This window comes from Myotis lucifugus, unplaced genomic scaffold, assembly GCF_000147115.1.
Source record: "Myotis lucifugus unplaced genomic scaffold, Myoluc2.0 scaffold_9, whole genome shotgun sequence".
Lineage (NCBI taxonomy): Eukaryota > Metazoa > Chordata > Mammalia > Chiroptera > Vespertilionidae > Myotis > Myotis lucifugus.
The window spans coordinates 13,483,745-13,504,676 of NW_005871057.1; the positions used below are offsets into that span (position 1 = coordinate 13,483,745).

The window sequence follows — 20,932 nt, forward strand, 5'->3', positions numbered from 1 at the left end:
TGCCCTGTACATATTGAGGGTATGTCTCCCCCTTGAGGACTGCAGCTATAGCTACACCCTGTATAAATGCTGGACTTACATCAACACTCCGGTTTATTTATTTATTTAGTTAGTTAGTTAGTTAGTTAGTTAGTTAGTTATTTTTGTCTAAATGTTTTTATTTGAAACAAATAGGTGCACCAAGCAAGCGCTTACTTTTCCCCACTCCAAATGAAAACAGAGCACATTAGGGGCCTACATCATTTGGCAGGAAAGTTCCAATAGGTGAACATCCTTCTACTCACTGTGGTTGGGTTAACTTTACTCATAAGCAAGCAGTCATTCGTACACAAAATATTAACCCCAAAGTACTAACGTCACATAAAAGGAAGTGGTCTTAATTTCATTTATGGGGCAGTATGTTCTATAAATGCCAAAAGGTGGGAGAAGCACAAACACAACCAACTCTTTAAAAAAACTAAATAGTTCAAAGTAGAATTTCCCATTCCCCCTTTTCTGCTGTAATAAAAAGTAGTGCTGGGATCTGACCCCAGATTTGGTTTTTATCTGGCCCGTTTACAAAGTGCTTGCCCATATGACTTGTATCATTAGGGTTATGGGTAATAGTTCATTCACTGTGAAGAGGTGTATCTATTCCTTCCTCCTCTTTTTGCCTTCATGCTCATGTTCCTTGGGGTGGCTGCTATCTGAGGGTCTTTTAGAGCCACCTTGCTGTTTGGCTTCTTCCAAGAACTTGTCCAAACCAAAAGGATCTTCCTCAAACTGAACTGGTCCTTCTCTACCTCTTTGCCTACGGTCTGAACCAGAAAACTCCTTATCGGGAACGAACCTGTTGGTCTTTATTCTGGCTTCTAGATCATCACCATACATGTTCTTATCCAGATTTTTACTGGGCCTGTAAATATTTTGGGCCATATCTTTACCACCTCTCCAGGCTTGATCATTAACATTGTAAATTTCATCTTCTCCACCTGCAAAACCACTGTCCATGCCCTTGGATTGGTTGAACAGCCTTTGGTCATATTGAACTTCATTGGAAGTCCGAGGATTGGACACACCAAGAGCAATGACCTCACTGATATCTCGATTTTCATTTCTCTGCAGTTTCGACCTCTTATCAGGCGCTGCCCTGGAAAGATTCCGGTCATGCTGTCTCTCTTTCCGCCTGTCATGCCGAATTTCATCCCTCTCACGTGCCTCCTCATCCTCTTTTTCCACATGGGTTTTGTTCTCAGCTCTTCTCTCCCTAGCTTTCTGGGCCATTTCTCTCAGTTTCTCTTCATGTCTCTCTTTTTCTTTTTGACCCATCTTTCTCTCTACTTGAGCATTCATTTCCACAGCTTCAAGAGCCTTCTGATCAGCAGTGTAGAGGGCTTTAGCCAGTTTAGCAAAATTTTCATTGATGTGAACTGTCTGCAATCCTCTTCCATCAGCAGCCAGACGTTTGTCTAATGGAATCGTATAACCCTTTGCATTTTTCCAGTTTGAAATACAAGGAGGATTCTTCCACTCTTGTTATACCTTCACAGTCATTTTTCGGCTAGGAGAATGCATGACAGGTGCATGAGGAGAAGGTGGTCCGCGGAGAATTTTCTTATTAATCTTGAACCTTGGAGGTTCCATTGGATCTTTCTGTATTTCCACCATACGAATAACCCTCTGTTTTGCTCCAGAGTTGAAAGCCACTCCTTGCTGAGATGGTGTGTATTGGATATACTGAGTGGGAGCCAGTTTATAGGCCCCTCGAACTGGCATGACCGCAGCAACCTTCTGTGATACAGATTTTTCTATGGATACCCTTGTCTTTTCTGTTATCTCTGTAATAGCTTCTTCATCAGGTCTTTGCAGGTCTTGGTCATCTGCATTCATGACCTCCTTGGGAACCTGGTCAGTGTACTTGCTAAAAATGACCTTGTCTTTTGACTGTCCTTGCCGAGCAATTGCATCATATTTAATTTTTCCTTCAGCATCCACCTGAATGGCCAGTGCATTTGACATTTTTTTCTTTCGTCCCATATCCAGTGGATACTGGGCCACATGGATCTCTGGAAAAGCACCTCCACCTCCAAAATCCTCTACTAACCGAGGTATCCAGCCTTGCCGGTACCCATACGGGGGCGGTCCTCTTCGGGAGGCGACCAGTGAGGTCTGCCGTGATCTCTGGGATCTTGCCTTTTCTTCAGGCTCAAGATGGTCCTGAGACAGCTGAGTAGGTGCAGGTGAAAAGCTGGAGAGCGCCATCTTCTTCTGCTTGTTTTCAGCGCCCGTGACAGCTCCGCGGGCAGCACACTGTTTTATAAAATCATTTATAGTTCCTGTTCTGCGAATCAGCCTTACTAAAGCCTCACAGGTATTTTTAGCATTTTCAAAAGCCAGTTGTTTGATTAGGATATCGGCAGCCTCTTCGTTAGTGATTACTCTCTTGACTGAGAGAGTAATGAGGCAAGAAAGAAAATCCTGATATGCTTCCTCAACCTTCTGTTTAACCTCTGTAAGGGTGGTTGTTTTTCTTACTGTACAAGGTAGGGATTTTCAGGCATTTACTGCACAACTGATTACTTTAATAAGTGCCTCTTTGGGCATATACACTTGCTCCTGAGCCGTGATAAAATCACCTTCTCCTAATATCATGTCTAGGGTTATTCCTCCTCTGAAATTTGTGCTAGTGGCTACAGCTCTCTTAGCAAGATCATCATATTCAGTTTTCCATAATAAGTAATCGCCTCCTGAGAGACAGGCTTTACAAACCTGTGACCAATCATAAGGAGTCATCCATTGACTGGCTAGGGCTTCTACCAAGGTTTGTGTGTAAGGAGCTAGAGGTCCATATTCAGAGCTGGCCAATTTTAATTCTTTAAGTATTTCATAAGGTATAGACTCCCAGGTGGGGTTTTCGTCCTCACCAAACTCATTCTCATATGCATCTGGGAAACAGAGTGAGAAGTCAAGATCTCCATTAGCTTCAGCTTTTCTTATCGCCCTTTGAAATTTAGACATGGAGCTCATAGGAGCCGGAGGACCTGATTTAGGCTTCCTTTCTAATTTAGGGAGCCTGTTTTGAATGGGGCGGGGGGTGGCTCTCTCCTCTCTTCCGACTGGAAAGGACCAAGGGTCATGTTTGTGTTCCAGCCTGCTAGAAAACTGAAACGATACCATGCTTGGGAAATTTCTAATAATACCAAGAGAACATAGAGCTATTAGTCCTTTCATAATTTCTCCTTCTTCCCCAGAGAAAAATGATACAAAGAGCAATAAATGAAGTTAAAGGCAAGCACTGAAGGAGGAGGAGATTGCTCTATTTGTATCAGTGGAAGGGGGAAGGGAGTTGCTTGATTTTAATCCAAAGGGTGGCATTGCCCCAGGAAGATCAGGAGAGGTAATTATTTCAATATTATTTACTTACTATTTTTTAAAGGCTAAGGTGTTAATTTAGCTGGTGATTTCAGGGTCAGACACTGTACGAATATAAACACATTAAATCACCTAGGCTGGGGAACAGGGAAGGCTGACCAAGCAGGCCCAAAGGAAGCCTCATTCATCAGAGCCCAAGTCACTGTCCCCGGCACTGGAGTGGAAATCCTCATGGTCCTCCTCGTCCTCTGACAGGTGGACCTGGCATAGTACGCTTGGCCCAGAGCGCTGCTCTTCCTCCTCATCTTCTTCCTCCTCTGATACCTCATGCCCACCGATGCTGCTGAAGCTTGTGTCTTGGGTGTTCGACTTGGGGTCGGGCTCCTCATAGCTCCCGTAACTGATGTTGCTATCCTCCAAACCATGAGAAGCCGCCCCACCATCTCCCTCATAGGACATCATGCTTTCTTCATTTTCCATGCCCATCCTTGTGTTCTCCTGAAGCATACGGGGCTGTTTGGGTATCATCCCACCAGATCCCACATCAGAGTCACTTCCGCTTTCACTCAGTTGGGTAGCAGAGAAAGGATTATCTCCTTCTTCGTCACTGCCAGCATCTTCCTCATCATCTTCTCCTGCAGACATAAGCAAATCCTCATACAGGACACTGGCTTGAGGCTGTTACACGGTTCCTTCCTCTTCATCTGCAAGATCGCCATCTGCATCTTCACCTTCCTGTGTCACCTGCTTTTCTGGAGTGGTAGTGGGAATATCCAGGACAGACAATATCGCTCCCATCTTGAAATACAGAGGCATCTCGAGACATACTGAGGGATGTGTTGGTATCATATAAATCAGGTGGCTGAGGTGCATAAGGCCCTGGGGTCATTGGGTCCAAACTGTCTAATTCTGCTTCTTCCAAAGCTGCTTCTTTAGCTGTACAAATATCCTTCTCAAGTTGAGTCAAATGTTCGTTATACTCAGTCAATGTCTAGCAACAGACATTCACAATCTCCTGAGCAGTCTTAGTATACTGACTTTCAGGCCCATTGTACTTAACACTGTTAGAAAGGATAAGGTTGACATCATCTGGGAAGCTCTTTCAACTCTGATACTTGTGCTTGGAGATATTCTTACGTATAGTCTTTAAATCCATTGGACTGACAATCACTTCATAATCATCTGGAACAAACTTCTTATTAACGGGGTGATGAAATGGCCAAGAATCTGGAACTGCCATCATTTTCTGGGTGACAATATTATCCAGAATAAAAGAAAATGTCACTGGGTCATCATCATCCAACAAGGGATTGATAGCTTTCTCTAAACGAGCCAATTTGTCTTCTTTCTCTTTCAGTTTTTCATCACAGAAAGCCAGCTTGGATTGAGAGATCTGGGTCAATGAGTGCTTTGGCCCATTGTCGGTTGTACTATTTTTCACAATGAGCTCCAAATGCTCTCTGAAGCCTTCCCAAGATGGGTAGAGGTGTTTACGCACATTTTCACAAAGTGTCTGTAAGTCCATTGGTCGAGTAATAATTTTGTAGTAGTTCTTTACAACCTTCCCATTGACTGGAATGTGGAAAGGGTAAGTATTTGGAAGATCTCTCATGTCGTTGATGATAGACTCCAAGGTAGATGACAGTGTCACCTTGGGGTCTGTCCGGCGCCGGTGGATGGTCTTATGAGGTCTATTCAAATAGTCACAGTGGGAGTGGTTCCAACTCTCAGTTTCTTCTCAGGAGGGAGTTGCTGTTTAGGGAACTTGAGAACCAGAGACTTTCTGCAAACCTCATCTGCACTCTCCATTAGCTGTTTCCCCAAAACAATCTTGGTCCCTTCAACCTTGATAAGTCCTTCACTATCATTATGAATGACTGTCTTTTCCAACTCCTCTTCCTGTTCCTCTGTCATGGCAACAGGATCGGAAGGCGGAGCACTTGTTGGATAATAGAGGGGGCAGCATCTGTTTGTCCTCATGTGCCCAACGGCTCCACAAGCCCCACATTTCAGTTTTAGGGCAGGAGGCTCCTTCAACTTCTTTGGCTTTTTCTCAGGAGGACCCTTAAGCTCCTCCTTCTCCCGGTTCCGCTTAAGCCGCGAATCCTCCGCCGTTCTTTTCGCATCTCTTCTCGATGCTGTTCATCAAGAGGGGCGAATTTTCGAATGACCTCCTCACTTTTTGTAGTCCGTATGCGCACATAGGCATCTATGACAGCTGGCTCTCGGACCGTCTCACAGCGAACGTATTCTTTCCCCTCTTCATCTCGAAATGTGCGATAAATCTTGAGACAACGGCCAGTGGCAGAAGAGTTCCGGCTAGTCACAGAAGCTGTATCATCATCTCTGTGATTGTTTCCTGCTGCTGCCGAACCTGCTGCCAGTAGCATCCTCTGTAGTTCCTTCCGCTCCTGCTCCTCCCGTTCCCGTGACAGCTGAGAGCTGGTTTTCTTATTCTGCAACATGTTCTCTATAGCCTTCCCCATTTCTTCAAAGTCACTGTCTTCAGCTGAGCTGCTATCTGTATCAGTTGATAAGACTTCAGTTGACGACAAAACCTTGTTTTGTAGGTCAAAGATGCGTTGACATTCCTCTTTGTAACGTTCTTGATGCTCAGCCACAGAAAGCCTTGATCCACGGGCAAATTTACTCATTGGCCCTTCCCCAGAGTGGGCCTGTTCTGTTGACATTGTGCGCACCACATCAATCACTTCCCAGCGGGACAACTTTTTCATCTCTTCCTCAGGCACGCCAAATTTACGTAGAAGTTGCTTGGCATTTTTCAAAGAGAGGCGACGGAGGTCTGCATCTGTTCCTGTCACTGTTTTCTTCACTGGCTGAGGCTCTTTATCATCCTTCTGTTGTGTTGGTTTGTTTGGAATCTTCACATAGGAAAATCCTTCACCACACCCTGTGGGATCTGCCACCCCAGTCACCTCCAAGAGACACTTGCCCTTCATGGCAGAAATGAAGGCCCTTGTGGTGTTCCAAGGAGCAGTGCGAACCTCATCATCAATCTTCACCTGGAAATCTTCCTCGTTTTCTTCTTCTGGAGCAAAAAAGGACTTCTCACCATAGCCAGCATCCTTGAGTCGCTGCTCTGCAGCTCTCATACTGTAATAAGCACAGCACTGCTCTGGAGACACCATAGCTCTGATCTCCTCTTCAGTTGGTAAACGAAAATCAGGCTTCAGCACCCACCAACCTGAGTCCGTCCCTGTGCGTTTGAAGTCAGCACAGAGCTTTAGCCTCTTCCGGAGGCTGCTTTCTGAATGAGAGGGAAAGGCTGTTGTTATATCTTCCATTCGGATCCGCCGTGGCCGATCTGCACTCTTCCAGAAGAGGCGGTAAATAAAAACCTGGAGAAAGTCTCGAATATGTGTATTGGCCCTTTTGGAGTTGGGCCCAGGAACTTCAAACAAGGGGCACTGCTGGCCAACCACAAAGATATCCACCAATTCCCGAATGTAGTAACCTTGCCTTGTCCGAATGATAAGGAAATCGGTTTCTGGCATCTTATGAAGATAAATTGGGGCACGAAAGAGATTGTTCTCAAACGCCTGCAGGAACTGGCCAGGATGGAGAGAGCCCAGGAAAGGAGAGGTATGGCAGTAAACAGTTTCTCCATATTTACAATCTGGGGCCCCGGGATCTTTTCCAGGTTTCCGCTTATAATAGTTTTTTATCTTGGTTGCCATGCCAACCTGCATCATTAACGGTCCATTTTCCTCACTGTATTCTGCTAGAATAAGATCTCCATCTTTGCCTGTGAGGTCCTGAGATGTGCGCATAAAAAACATCTCTCCACCACCTGAAGCTTGCCTCTCTTGTTCTCTCATCTTAGCCTTCTCTCTTATGTGCTTTAGCAAGGGTTGGACTGAGTGGGGACCTGGCTGAGACAATGCCCCAAAGGAGTACTTCTTCAGAGCTGGGCGATGGAATTGCCGGAGTTTGATGGACCCCATATGGGTGGGAAAGAAGGGCTGCCATAATTCCACAGCAGGAATTGAGTGCTGGATACCATTTCCTCCAAAAGGGCCTTGAGGACGCTGTTGCTTGGGGTAGTAATATTCATCATTGGAGAGATTCCATGGATCTTTCACTTCTGGCTGAGACCGGTTCTGCTGTGGTTCCTCCTTGGTGACTCCTGCTTTCCCACGAGAATTTGACTCTTCTTTAGAGATGATTCCTTTTTACTCTCCTTGGAGGGGGAGTTAGATGTGGCCTCTTCCTCCTCATCAGGAATTTCCAAAATGAGATTCTCATCATTGGGATCAAGTGTCAAAACAGGAGGCTCCAACATCCGGGGCATGGCCTGAGCATCCCAAATGATGTTGTCCTCCCAACGTCCATACACCAGCTCCTCATTGTCAATGGGAAAAATGGAGTCCCAAGGCTTGTCATCATCCAGGGTGGCTGCACAACCTTGCTCAACATTGTAAGCCATGGCATTTCGAGTCGTGCTGGAAGGAATCCAGCCTGCCAGGCTTGCACGCTGAGGTCTTGTCCCTTTGTGTTTGACATCCTCCCCATCCCAGATGATATCATCCTCCCAATGCAGTTGTGTCGCCATCAGGAAGTTTTCATCAGCCAGAAGATCAGTGCCACTGCTGTCCTCAACTTTCCTAAAGTCCTCCATCATTCTACCTTTCATCACAGGTTCATGTTCCATCTTTCTCAGTTTGAAGCCATAGTCAAACCCACTGCCATCTTCAGGGACACCCAGCATATCATACCACAGTCGGGCAGGCCCATAACGCCACTCAGCTACTCTGGCTTTGGTATCTGTCACTTTATCTATATCTCCAGTAGACTGGGAGAACATGGACTCCACAGGAGCCATCATTGTGATTTCATCATCAGGGAGACACTGCTCTGGAGGTGGTGGCGGAGCATAGTCGTAGGTCCATAAAGTCTTCTGGTTGACTTGCGATTCCACTGAGCACTCCACCTCCTGAATCTGCTCTTCCTGTATCAGCTCACGGTGCTTCCTTTTCCTCTTTCTCTGAGCACTCCGCCAAACAGACGGGACCTTCTTTCCTGGTCCAAAAAGACGTAGGAAGCGTAACACCTTTCCAGGCCGACATTCTGGGAAAAGTTCTGTGGCACTCGGCAACAGCTTGGTAGCATCATGCTGCATAATCCCAGCCAACGGTAGGGTCAGCTTTCCATCCTCGGATTCTGCCTGTGTTGCTTCCTGAGGTCCCATCTCAGATTCTGAGTCAGAGGAACTACTGAAGTCCACTTTTCCTGAGGCCAAAGAGGAAGGGGCAAGGATGGAGGGCATGATGATGCCTCCTCCATCTTCAGTCACACCAGTAATAGCCTCCTGGTCCTTATCCTCCTTTAATGGTCCTGGGGGTGGAGGTAGAGGAGGCATCAACTTGCAAGCAATGTCTTCACAATCAGCCTCATAGTCATCATCATCATATTCTGAGTGGCAAAGGGGCTGCAAGCTCCCCATTGTGTGCTGGTGTCTGCGACTTTCATCTTCTGCTACTTCACTGATGTCTGAATAGTCCACAGCATCTTCTGTGCTCCTGATCCATCCTTCATCATTCACCAGAGCATCATCATTCCCATTCAAGTCTTCATTTTCCGTGAGTTCAGCGATCAGGCTGCCCAGACCCAAAGCCCCCAAGCCTGCCAAGTGCTTCTTACACTCATCGTCCAAGACGCTTTCCCCCTCCAGCTGCAAGGCTCCATTGATGTTGCCGAAAAGGAATCCAGTTAAAGAAAATGGGCAGCCCCCAGTGGAATCTTCATCTCTGTCCGTGTCTGACATGATGGCGGCCGTGGCACCCGCTGGGCGCCCATTGTTGGGGTCCAGGGGTTCCCAAAGGTGTGCACGGAGTCGGCGAAGAAGGAAGTCTTTTGACTGTCCTTGCCGAGCAATTGCATCATATTCAATTTCTCCTTCAGCGTCCACCTGAATGGCCAGTGCATTGGACATTTGTTTCTTTCGTCCCATATCCAGTGGATACTGGGCCACATGGATCTCTGGAAAAGCACCTCCACCTCCAAAGTCCTCTACTAACCGAGGTACCCAGCCTTGCCGGTACCCATACGGGGGAGGTCCTCTTCGGGAGGCGACCAGTGAGGTCTGCCGTGATCTCTGGGATCTTGCCTTTTCTTCAGGCTCAAGCTGGTCCTGAGATAGCTGAGTAGGTGCAGGTGAAAAGCTGGTGAGCGCCATCTTCTTCTGCTTGTTTTCAGCGCCCGCGACAGCACCGCGGGCAGCACACTGTTTTATAAAATCATTTAAAGCGGAGAGCATTACGACCCCACCTAGCAGGCGGCTCCTGAGGTCCCCACACAGGCCGCACCCTGGGCCCGGAGCTTGGCTGTCCCGCAGCCCCGTTAGCGACAGGTGTGAAGCAGGGCCGGGCCGGAAATGGCTAGACGGGAAGGGGCAACTTATGCCCGGTGCAGCACTCACGGTCCGGTCCGGTCCGGCTCAGGGACGCCGCCACCGCCGCTCCGGGGTACCTCCGCGCCTAGCTGGTACTCTGGACCTGAAGATTTTAAAGGAATAGAGACATTTACTCAAAAAAATAAAAACATATACATTCTAAATTCCATATTCACCAGAGTCTGCTATGAGTGCTCCCACCTCGGTAAGTTCTGCCGATATCAGGGTCAGTAGGAATTCTCTTCACTCAACTGGCAGCTCCAACTTCAGTCAGTCTGCTCTGAAGAAGTGATGTGTGCTCTGCACAGCGTGGCCTTTTATAGGACTCACCCCATGAAAGGCCACGCCCACTTGCTGAGATTGGCTGAAATCTACAAAAGGAAATAACCACGTAAATTGGATTATACAGATGATAGTCTGATAGGTCATTAGGGTTACAACACATAGAAAACACCTGGGGGCTGACAGCCTAACAGAATGGTAGAAACATGAAACTTTTCAATATGCAATACAATATTAACTGTAGTCACTATTTCATAGATGCTGTAGAAAATTATTGGTATCAGAAGTGCCATGCTACCTGTATTTCGTTGAAACCCATCACAAGTTAACAAGTTATTGATGCCACCACCATATGAATTATTTTCCACATTATCAACTGTTTGGGAATTTAAGTCCTACTTTTAAAACTCTATGAAAATAAGTAACCTTGCGAGAACTTTAAGAAGTGAAAATCTAAGTAACTCTACTTTTAAAATTTATGGAATAGCACATGTGAAAGCCATCAAAGACCACCTATTCTAGAAAGAGGCAAAGCTACTGCCTTCTAATTCAATGTAAAGGATTGTAAACCAACGGAAGGGTCATTGACCTGCAAGATCCCAAAGTTAATTAATTCTCAGAATATTATCTCAAGCATTAATCAACTTGTTGCAAGTCACCCACGTAAGCTTATAGCAGAAGAAGTTTCATTTTCCAGCAAAAATCAATTAATTCTGTGGGCAGTGTGCCCTCCTGTAGTGCTGCTACCTAGTGCTGTCCCTTACAGAAACTTGTCCAGCACTCACTTGCACTAATATTTCCTAGATTTCTCATTCTGTCACACAGCATTTTAACATTCTATAACCCAGGCCCTGTACTCTGGTTCTTCCTTCCAATAATAAGTAGAGCAACTAGCCTGGCTGGTGTGGTTGAATTGTTGAGTCTCCACCCATGAACCAGATGGACTTGGTTTGAATCTTGGTCAGGGCTTATGCCAGAGTTTCAGGCTAGATTCCCTTAGGGGGCTTGTAGGAGGCAGCCAATAAATCATTGTCAACATTGATGTTAGTCTCTCTCTGTCTGCCCTTACTCTCTCTGAAATAAATAGGAAAACATATTTATCAATATAAATACATATACTAAGTTTTGCTATGTGCCATAGTAACTTCTCAATTCCCTTACCCAAACCCAATCTTCAGAGGTAAGGCAAAATCCCTAGACTCTTCAGATTATAGGTTAGTGGAAATCATAAATGCAAGCACAGAGAATTAAAAAATTCCTAAGAGCTCAAATAAGGAAGAGGGTTCTGCTGTGTACAACTGAAGAAGAAAATGAAGAGCAGATGACTGAACTGAGGATCCTTCCCCCTCATCTTTCCCCAGAAAAGGGCCCCAGGAAAACAATGACTAAAGAGGATGAAAGAGGCTTGAATCCCTTCTATGGCTAACAATGATCGGGGCAATGAACAGGAAATAGCTACTCCCCTGCCATGTGCAAGTGCAAAATCATTGGACTAAGCCTTCTGATGGTGCTCAGTCATTTGGCATGGGCCCTGGAAATAGAGGTCATAGGTTCATTCCCTGTCAGGACACGTGCCTGGGTTGTGGGCTCCATCCCTAGTGGGCAGTGTGCAAGTGGCACAAAACCAATGATTGCCTCTCATCATCGATGTTTCTATTTCCCTTCCCCTTTTTCTATGAAATCAATAAAAATTTGTTAAAAGAACAACAGAATTTCTGTTTTTACCGCTTATATTCAACACTATGATGGATTCCTATTCAATGCAATTGGACAGGTGAAAGAAGAAAGAAGAAAGAAAGCTATCATAATTTATATGACTAGCTCAGCATGATTGCATAATTAGAAATTTTCCTGAAATCTATAATTAGTGAAGTTAGGAAGAAATTAGATCAGTGAATTTCTTCTAAACAAACAAAAAAATTGGAAAGGAAATTTACAATGCATGTTATATGATCAGAAACTGCAATTCCTAAAAATAAATCTAATAAAATTTATATAATTCTGTGTATATAACCTATAAAATGCTATTGAAAAAAAAGGAAAGAACTATGAGTCCTGTAAATGGAAATATCCCATATTCATGGATTGAAAGACATAATATGGTAACTATGTCCAATGTCACTAAACAGACCAATACCATAAATATGATTCAATAACTTAAAAAATGTATGTGCATATACATGTGTATGTAATTGAGAAGTTGGGTTTTAAAAGAGCCTGTGACTAGGACTCTTAAAATGCGTTTTAGTCAATAAAGGAGAGACAGACCTCACTAAAAATGAATTAGTATTGCAGGCATTATCACCTCAATTACTTTCATATCTACATAGCACACATATAACAGCTTCCACAGTGTGGGGCAGAATATTTGTGTAAAAGAAGGGATAAACTGTCATAGTCACAGGATATAAAGGTCTGTCTATGACAGCGGTTCTCAAGATTCCCTGTGGCTTTTTGCCTGGTGGCTCAGGACTGTGTATCACATTTGATGCTCAGCTGAGATTCTGATCACACCTACAGTACAACTGACCTCGTCGGTTTTTTAAAAAACAGACGCATAGGGCACCTCTGAAGGCCGGAGCCAACGCGCCTATGTGCTCTTTTACGTCCAGACCAGTGAACTGGAAGGAGACAGTGGGGAAGCCCTCTGCCCTGAGACGGAGCACAAGGGCGCTGCGTCCACCCCACGGGGCCCGAGACTGCCCCCAGCTTCACGGGTCCCGGGTCCGAGAAGCCCGAGCAAGAGGCGCCCGTCCAGCACACCAGCTTACAGCAGTGGCGCTTGCTCCAGGAACAATCCCGACCTAAGCCTCAGTTCAACCTCAGGGAGGTCGAGCGTGCCCTGACCGCCCAAGACTTCGTTATTCACCAGTCCCGGAGCAGAGGGGGCAGGACCGACCACCTGTTCAACCATCCAGCCGGGGACGTCCTCCTTTGGGGGGCCAAGGGCACTGGCCAAGGCCCTGGTCCCAGAGGAGGACCCAAGAACAGGAGGAAGAAGAAGGGGCCCAGGTCCGTGCTCGCATGCCAGTGATCTCAGCAGCAGGAGAGGCGCAGGGGCCGGCGGGAGAGCCTTGGGCTGAGCACTGGGTGGGGGTGGGGAGGGTGTGTGCCCGGACAAGGACTCTGCAATTATGGCAGAGTTGGATACTCGTGAACCCACGTAGGTATTTTCTTTTTTCTTTGTAAATCCTCACCCAAGGATACTTACCCATTGATCTTTAGGGAGGGTGAAATGGAGGAGGCTAGACCCACAGAGAAACTTCAATGTGAAAGAGACACAAATAGAGGTCACCTACCGCACCCACCCGGACCAAGGAAGGTCAGGGATGGAGCCTGTAACCCAGGTACTTGTCCTGAAACAGAATCCAAGCGGTGACGCTTCAGTCCGAGGGCCGCCTCTCTATCCACTGAGCCCCAACAGCCAGGCTGCACATCATGATTTTTATGGCTGTGCATTTGGTGATGGATCATTGGGGGCGGGGGGGCGGGGGGGAAGGAACATTGTTGTGCGCATTGATTTCAGTTCTGTTGCCAAGGCGTGCCCTGCGTCTTGGAATCCATCAGCCCATGGCACAGGCTTCCCAGAGCTGCCAGCACTCCCATCCGCAGTTTCGTCCGGTGGAGCTGGGCCTCAGTTCCTGGGACTAATGTCTGGAATGGTTCCAGGTCCCCCTCCGAGGCGCATGTACAGCCATGTTGATGTGAACCGGGGTGGATTGGCGGCGAATGCACAAAAACATCCTGGTACCCTCCCGGGATCAGCAGTCCCGCACACCCGGGAGGCTTGTGTGGCTCACTAGAGCCCCCCAAACATTTCTAATCCCTCCCTGGTGGGCTGTCACTGCTCTTGCCACCCAGGAGAGGCTGGGAAATGTGTGACCAGATGCCCGAGCGTCCTCCAGGTTTTCCACTATAGCCCACAGCCCCGGATCCACCATTGCCAAAGAGGGTTGTCCTGGGCCCACCTGAGCCTGTCTAAATATGTATTCTCCCCTCCTCGACCCAGGAAACAGAGATGCCGCCCTGCAAGACGTGGAGAAGGTGCCCTGCGGGGCTCCTCGGGCACCTGTGGAATCTCCCAAGTCCTCTCCAAGACCTGGAAACGCTTCAGCGGGCCGTCGTGCCCTCTGCTGGTGGAGGAGCGCCACTGCAAGCGCCCCTCCTGCAGCCTCCTCTGGGGAAGGCAGAGCCAGGTGCCTGGACTTCCCGGGTTCTGGGTAGATCCGAGGGGGGAAAGTCAAGCAGGGGGTACTGTCTTGGAGAAGGCAGGTGCTGAAGAGTGCTCATGGATGCCGAGGGACCATGCAAATCAAGGAGTGTCCGAGCGTGACTGCGGATGTACACACACACACACACACACACACACACACAGATGGGAGCACAAGGTCCGCTATCAAGATTTCTGCTGAGGGAGAAACCATGATGCCGGCATAGGTAAACACCAGAAATGGCTGCCTCGCACAACCACTTCAAAAATACAACTAAAAGACAAAATGGACATCATCCAGAACCACAGGAAGGCTGGCTGAGTGGAAATTCTACAACTAGAAGGAAAGAGAAAAGCACACTGAGACTCAGAGGAGGTGCAGAAGTAAAGTGCAGAGGTATGGAGTCACTCTTGGAAAAGACTGGCAGCTGAGGACAAGGTTGTCTTTGTCAACCGGGAGGGAGTCTCAAGCTCCCGACTGCTCTGACCTCCAGTTCCGGGCGAGTCTCTGGGGACCCAGACTCATACGGGAGAAACTGGACTGGCATCAGTCAGAACTCGAGGGCGGCTTTCTCTCAGAGGTGCTTGTAGAGATTACCGGGACACTGAGAAGCAAGGCCCCTTAGGGCAGGACTGAGGAGCAGCCATAGCTGCTTGCTCCACCCTGTTGATCCCATGAGACCCTGCCCCACCCAAGCTGTGCACAGAGGTTTTTTGCATATGAAAGGCCTGACCCTTTGCAATTGGAAAATTACCTAACAAACTACAACATGTCGGAGAAACCCAGAACATCCAAAAGAAGGCCCAAGGCCCCACAGTAGCTTGCATTGCTTCATAGCTGGGCTCCTGCTGGGTAGCCTCAGGCAGAGGCTAAATTAACACCTCCTTATAGATCCAAGAGCCAGTGTACCCAGTGGTCAGAGTGGGACCATCCAGATTACAACTCCTCAGATCCATTAGGGACACGCTCAGGTGGCAGACTCAGTGAGCACCAAAGCCCCACTGAAGCAAGTCTTGCCCCAGAAGGGTGTTTCCTGCACGGAAGTTCTCCCACTGCAGACACAGCTGATTCTCACAGCCAATTGGCCTGGAGGCCAATTCCTCCCAGTGATACCTACAACAATCAAGGCTTAACTACAACAAGACTGTGCACAAAGCCCACAAGGGGGTGCACCAAGAGTGTCCACCTCAGTAACTGGGGAGGCTGAGCCACTGGGCTCTAATGGACACCTAGCACAGAAAGCCACTCCATCAACACAGGAAAGCATAAAAAATGCGAAGACAAAGAAACAGGTCACAAATGACAGAAATGGAGGAAAGCAAACTACTGGATATAGAGTTCAAAACCACACTTTTAAGGTTTTTCAAGAATTTTCTAGAAACCACCGATAAACTTAGTGAGATACTAAAGAAATCTAGTGAGACCGCTGATAAATTTAATGAGATCCTCAAGAAGTCTAGTTAGACCCCCGAGGTCGTGAAAAAGGACCAACTAGAAATTAAGCATACACTGACTGAAATAAAGAATATTATACAGACTTCCAACAGCAGACTAGAGGATCGCAAGAATCAAGTCAAAGATCTGAAATACGAAGAAGCAAAAAACACCCAACTGGAAAAGCAAAAAGAAAAAAGAATCCAAAAATATGAAGATAGTGTAAGGAGCCTCCGGGACAGCTTCAAGTGTACCAACATCCGAATTATAGGGGTGCCAGAAGAAGAGAGAGAGCAAGATATTGAAAACCTATTTGAAGAAATAATGACAGAAAACTTCCCCTACCTGGTGAAAGAAATAGACTTACAAGTCCAGGAAGCGCAGAGAACCCCAAACAAAAGCAATCCAAAGAGGACCACACCAAGACACATCATAATTAAAATGCCAAGAGCAAAAGACAAAGAGAGAATCTTAAAAGCAGCAAGAGAAAGACATTCAGTTACTTACAAGGGAGTACCCATACGACTGTCAGCTGATTTCTGGACAGAAACTTTGTAGGCCAGAAGGGAGTGGCAAGAAATAGTTAAAGTGATGAATAGCAAGAACCTACAACCAAGATTACTTTATCCAGCAAAGCTATCATTCAGAATTGAAGGTCAGATAAAGAGCTTCACAGATAAGGAAAAGCTGAAGGAGTTCATCACCACCAAACCAGTATTAAATGAAATGCTGAAAGGTATCCTTTAAGAAAAGGAAGAAGAAGAAAAAGGTAGAGATACAAATTATGAACAACAAATACACATCTATCTACAAGTGAATCTAAAAATCAAGTGAATAAATAATCTGATGAACAGAATAAACTGGCGATTATAATAGAATCAGGGGCATAGAAAGGGAGTGGACTATTCTCGGGGGGTGTGGGGGAAAGGGTGTGGGGAATGTGGGAAGAGACTGGACAAAAATCGTACACCTATGAATGAGGACATTGGGAGGGGGGTAAGGGCAGAGGGTGGGGTGGGAACCGGGTGGAGGGGAGCTATGGGGGGAAAAAAGAGGAATAACTGTAATAATCTGAACAATAAAGATTTAATTTAAAAAAAAGGATTATGGAGTAGACCATAAACAGGGAGAAAACAACTTAATGGGTTATTTGAACAAATTTTATTGTCCTGTGTTTACCATTTTAAAATAGTTTTCATGCTGTTTGGTGACTGCCTATTAACACATCAATCTCCCCCAGTAAGTGGTAAACCCCATGGGAGTGTAGACTGTGTTTTATATGCAGTCATTTCCAGGGTGCTATTTGGTCAGTGTTTGTTCTGATTAACTGGTGCCCAAAGTACTCGTGGTTTAATATTTTGAATATAATTCTTAGATGTAGCTATGGTACTTAAAATAATACCTGGTATTTAGTAGGAACATAAAACACCATGAGTGAGTGAGTGAAGTAATGAATGGCCTCATGAATCTATCTGCTCCCTGCTTTAAGTGTATTTTATGGAATGTACTACTCTCTCACAGAAAAAGAGAAAAACAAAAAAAATTAAGAAGTTAATTTAGCATAGAAAGTATCTCTCTCTAACCTATATAATAAAAGAGAAACATGCAAATTGACTATCCCCCTGCTATGCTCACCAGCCAATCAAGAGTGAGTATGCAAATTAACCTGACAAAGATGGTGGGTTAATTTGCATACACAGGTGCCAGGAGGAGAGCAGAGAGGGCGAGCTAGCGGCTTTGGGGGATGTGACCCCCTCGGTCGCTCCCAGCAGCACAAGGAGCACCGTGAATTCTGGGAATAGTTGTTCTGATGGCAGCCCTAGGACCAGAAGCAGAAGTCCAGAGTGTGGGGAGCACCAGGAATGCTGGGAGTCATACTTCTGGTGACAGGCGGCTCTCCTAGACACTAGATCAAAGTGAGCCTGGAGCAAGTTACTGTTGCAGTGGGGGATGGAAGAAAAGCAAAGGTGAGACACAAAAACTAAAATCAGAGTGTCTAGGAAAAATTAAAGGGAAGATATCCTAAAAATTCCAGGAAATCTCCACCAATGAAGCAAACAAAAAAAAAAAATGCCTCTATTATTCTGTGAGCAACAAACCAAACTGGGTTGGGGGTCTCAGACAATTCGCTCATATGATTGTAAAGACAGAAACTCTTGGAGACAGGTAAAATGGCGGAGGTTTAGACGGACGTGTCGGTGCTTTGTCCCGGAGCAGATAAGGGTGAGCAGCTGAAACAGGTAACATACAGCCCAAATAAGCAGAGGAGATTCAGCTGAGAGACAGTCTGCAGCCAGGAAAGACAGAGAACTCCTAGAAAAAGGGGACGGTTAGAGATTGAGGCTGAAACCTCCCCCGGGGTGCCGGCTCAGCCGTGAGACCATGCCATCTTGAGTGGCTGTTACCGGCATCCAGAGAACGGCTACTAACCTGGAGGCAACGGCTCTCAAGCAGCGCGACTACATGAACTCAGACGAGCCCTGCTTCTCCCCACAGAAAGATCCAAGCAACAGCGGCCTCCTGATCACCACACGCTCTGTCTGGGGAACAGTTGCTGTGTGTGCAGCCTCCCTCCACCAGCCAGAAGAGTCACCACAGCTGTGAACAGCACCCACCAGAGGCCCTGCTACCAACGGAGGAGCAGCTGCTACCACAACCGCCCAAGGAGCAACCACAGCCCAAAGAGCCATTGCCACCCAGGGAGAAGCCACTGCCACCCAGGGAGCAGCCACTGAACGACTCAACAACTAGATCTGTCAGTGAGATCAAACATGGGTAGACAAAGAAACCCCCAAAGGAAAGTAAAGGAGGGCTTGCCAGAAAAGCAGCTAAGCGATACAGAGGCATGCAACATGACAGAAAAAGAATTCAGAATAAGGGTCCTAGAGAGCATAAACCAGATGGAGGAAAAAATCAACAACTTATGCAAAAAGCAAGAAGAAACAGATGAAAAAATCAATAACTTATGTAAGACCCAAGAAGAAATGAAGAGCGATATAGCTTCAATAAAAAACACCATTGAAAGTATCAAGAGTAGACTAGGAGAAGCGGAGGACCGAATTAGTGAATTAGAAGACAAGGAAGCAAAACACACCCAAACTGTACTTCAATTGGAGAAAAAAATTAAAAGACAGGAGGAGAGCCTAAGGGAGCTTTGGGACAACATGAAACGAAACAACATACGAATAATAGGGGTGCCAGAACAACAGAAAGATGAACATGGATTAGAAAACCTATTCGAAGAAATAATATCAGAAAACTTCCCTGAGGTGGGGAAGAAAAAAGTCACACAAGCCCAGAGAGTCCCAAACAAGGTGAACCCAAAAAGACCCACACCAAGACACATCATAATTACCATTGCAAATGTTCAGGACAAAGAGAGAATCTTACAGGCTGCAAGAGAGAGATGGAAAGTTACATACAAGGGATCTCCCATTAGATTATCAAATGATTTCTCAACAGAAACACATCAGGCCAGAAAAGAATGGACGGAAATTTACAAAGTGATGCAAAGCAAAGGACTGAATCCAAGAATACTCTATCCAGCCAGGCTATCATTCAAAATTGAAGGGGAAATAAGAAGCTTCACAAACAAAAAAAGGCTAAGGGAGTTTATCACCACCAAGCCAGCAATGCAAGAAATGCTAAAGGGACTGGTGTAAAAAGAAATAAAAAGCTCAGAAAGAAAACAGCCACACAAAAAAAGAAATGGCTACAAACAAGTACCTTTCAATAATAACTTTAAATGTAAATGGACTAAATGCTCCAACCAAAAGACATTGAGTGGCTGAATGGATAAAAAATCATGACCCATACATTTTCTGTCTACAAGAGACCCACCTCATTAGAAGGGACTCACACAGACTGAAAGTGAAGGGATGGAAAAATATCTTTCAGGCAAATGGAAATGAAAAGAAAGCTGGGGTAGCAATACTTATATCGGACAAAATAGACCTCAAAGTGAAGGCCATAACAAGAGATAAGGAAGGCCACTTCATAATATTAAAGGGATCAATACAACAAGAAGATATAACCCTGGTAAACATATATGCACCCAATGCAGGAGCACCCAAATACATAAAAAAACTCCTGGAAGATATCAAAGGAGAGATCGACAACAATACAATCATAGTAGGGGACTTTAATACACCAATGACATCATTGGATAAATCCTCTAGACAAACAATCAGCAAAGAAACAGCAATCCTAAATGACTCACTAGATCAGATGGACTTAATTGACATCTTCAGAACACTTCACCCCAAAGCCATGGAATATACATTCCACTCAGGTGCTCATGGGACAGATTCAAAAATAGACCACATACTGGGCCACTAGCAAAGTCTCCCCAAATTCAAGAAGATTGAAATCATACCAAGCATCTTCTCAGACCACGATGGCATAATATTAGAAATGAACTACAAAAAAAAACAACCCAAAATACTCAAACACTTGGAAGCTGAATAGCATGTTATTAAATATTGATTGGGTTAGCAATGAGATCAAAGAAGAAATTAAAAGCATCCTGGAAACTAATGACAATGAAAACACAACAATCCAAAACCTATGGGACACAATGAAAGCAGTCCTGAGAGGGAAGTTTATAGCTCTACAGGCCTATCTCAAAAAACAAGAAAAAATGGTAGTAAATCATCTAACTCTACAACTCAAAGAATTAGAAAGAGAGCAACAAGAAAACTCCAGAGTGAGCAGAAGATAATAAAGGGAGATAATAAAGTTTAGAGCAGAAATAAATGACATAGAGACCAAAAAAACAATACAGAAAATCAATGAAACCAAGAGCTGGTTCTTTGAAAGGATAAACAAGATTGGCAAACCCCTAGCCAGGCTCACCAAGAAGCAAAGAGAGAGGACCCAAATAAACCAAATCAGAAATGATAGAGGCGAAATAACAACAGACCCCACAGAAATACAAATGATTGTTAAACAGTACTACAGACAACTCTACTCCAACAAACTAGACAACCTGGAGGAAATGGACAAATCCCTAGAAAAATACAACATTCCAAAACTCAATCAGGAAGAATCTAAAAATCTCAATCGGCCAATAACTATGGAAGAAATTGAAGCAGTCATCAAAAAGCTTCCAGCAAACAAAAGCCCAGGACCAGATGGCTTCACAGGGGAGTTTTACCAAACATTCAAGGAAGAACTAAAACCCATCCTCCTCAGACTCCCTCAAAGAAATCAAGAGGAAGGAACACTTCCAAGCTCATTCTAT

General features: G+C 45.6%; 1 protein-coding gene and 1 pseudogene across 1 annotated transcript; both read right to left on the reverse strand.

Moving 5' to 3' along the window:
- Positions 1 to 589: 589 nt before the first annotated feature.
- Positions 590 to 2,241, reverse strand: LOC102420608 (annotated as a pseudogene).
- A 1,290-nt stretch (positions 2,242 to 3,531) lies between these two features.
- LOC102441163 (transcription initiation factor TFIID subunit 1-like) lies at positions 3,532 to 10,858 on the reverse strand. The gene is given in 9 exon segments (XM_023749737.1): positions 3,532 to 4,137; positions 4,139 to 5,064; positions 5,067 to 5,453; positions 5,456 to 7,501; positions 7,504 to 8,601; positions 8,668 to 9,156; positions 9,202 to 9,749; positions 9,791 to 9,866; positions 10,831 to 10,858. Coding segments are annotated over 9 exon segments (6,204 nt in total).
- Positions 10,859 to 20,932: the final 10,074 nt, after the last annotated feature.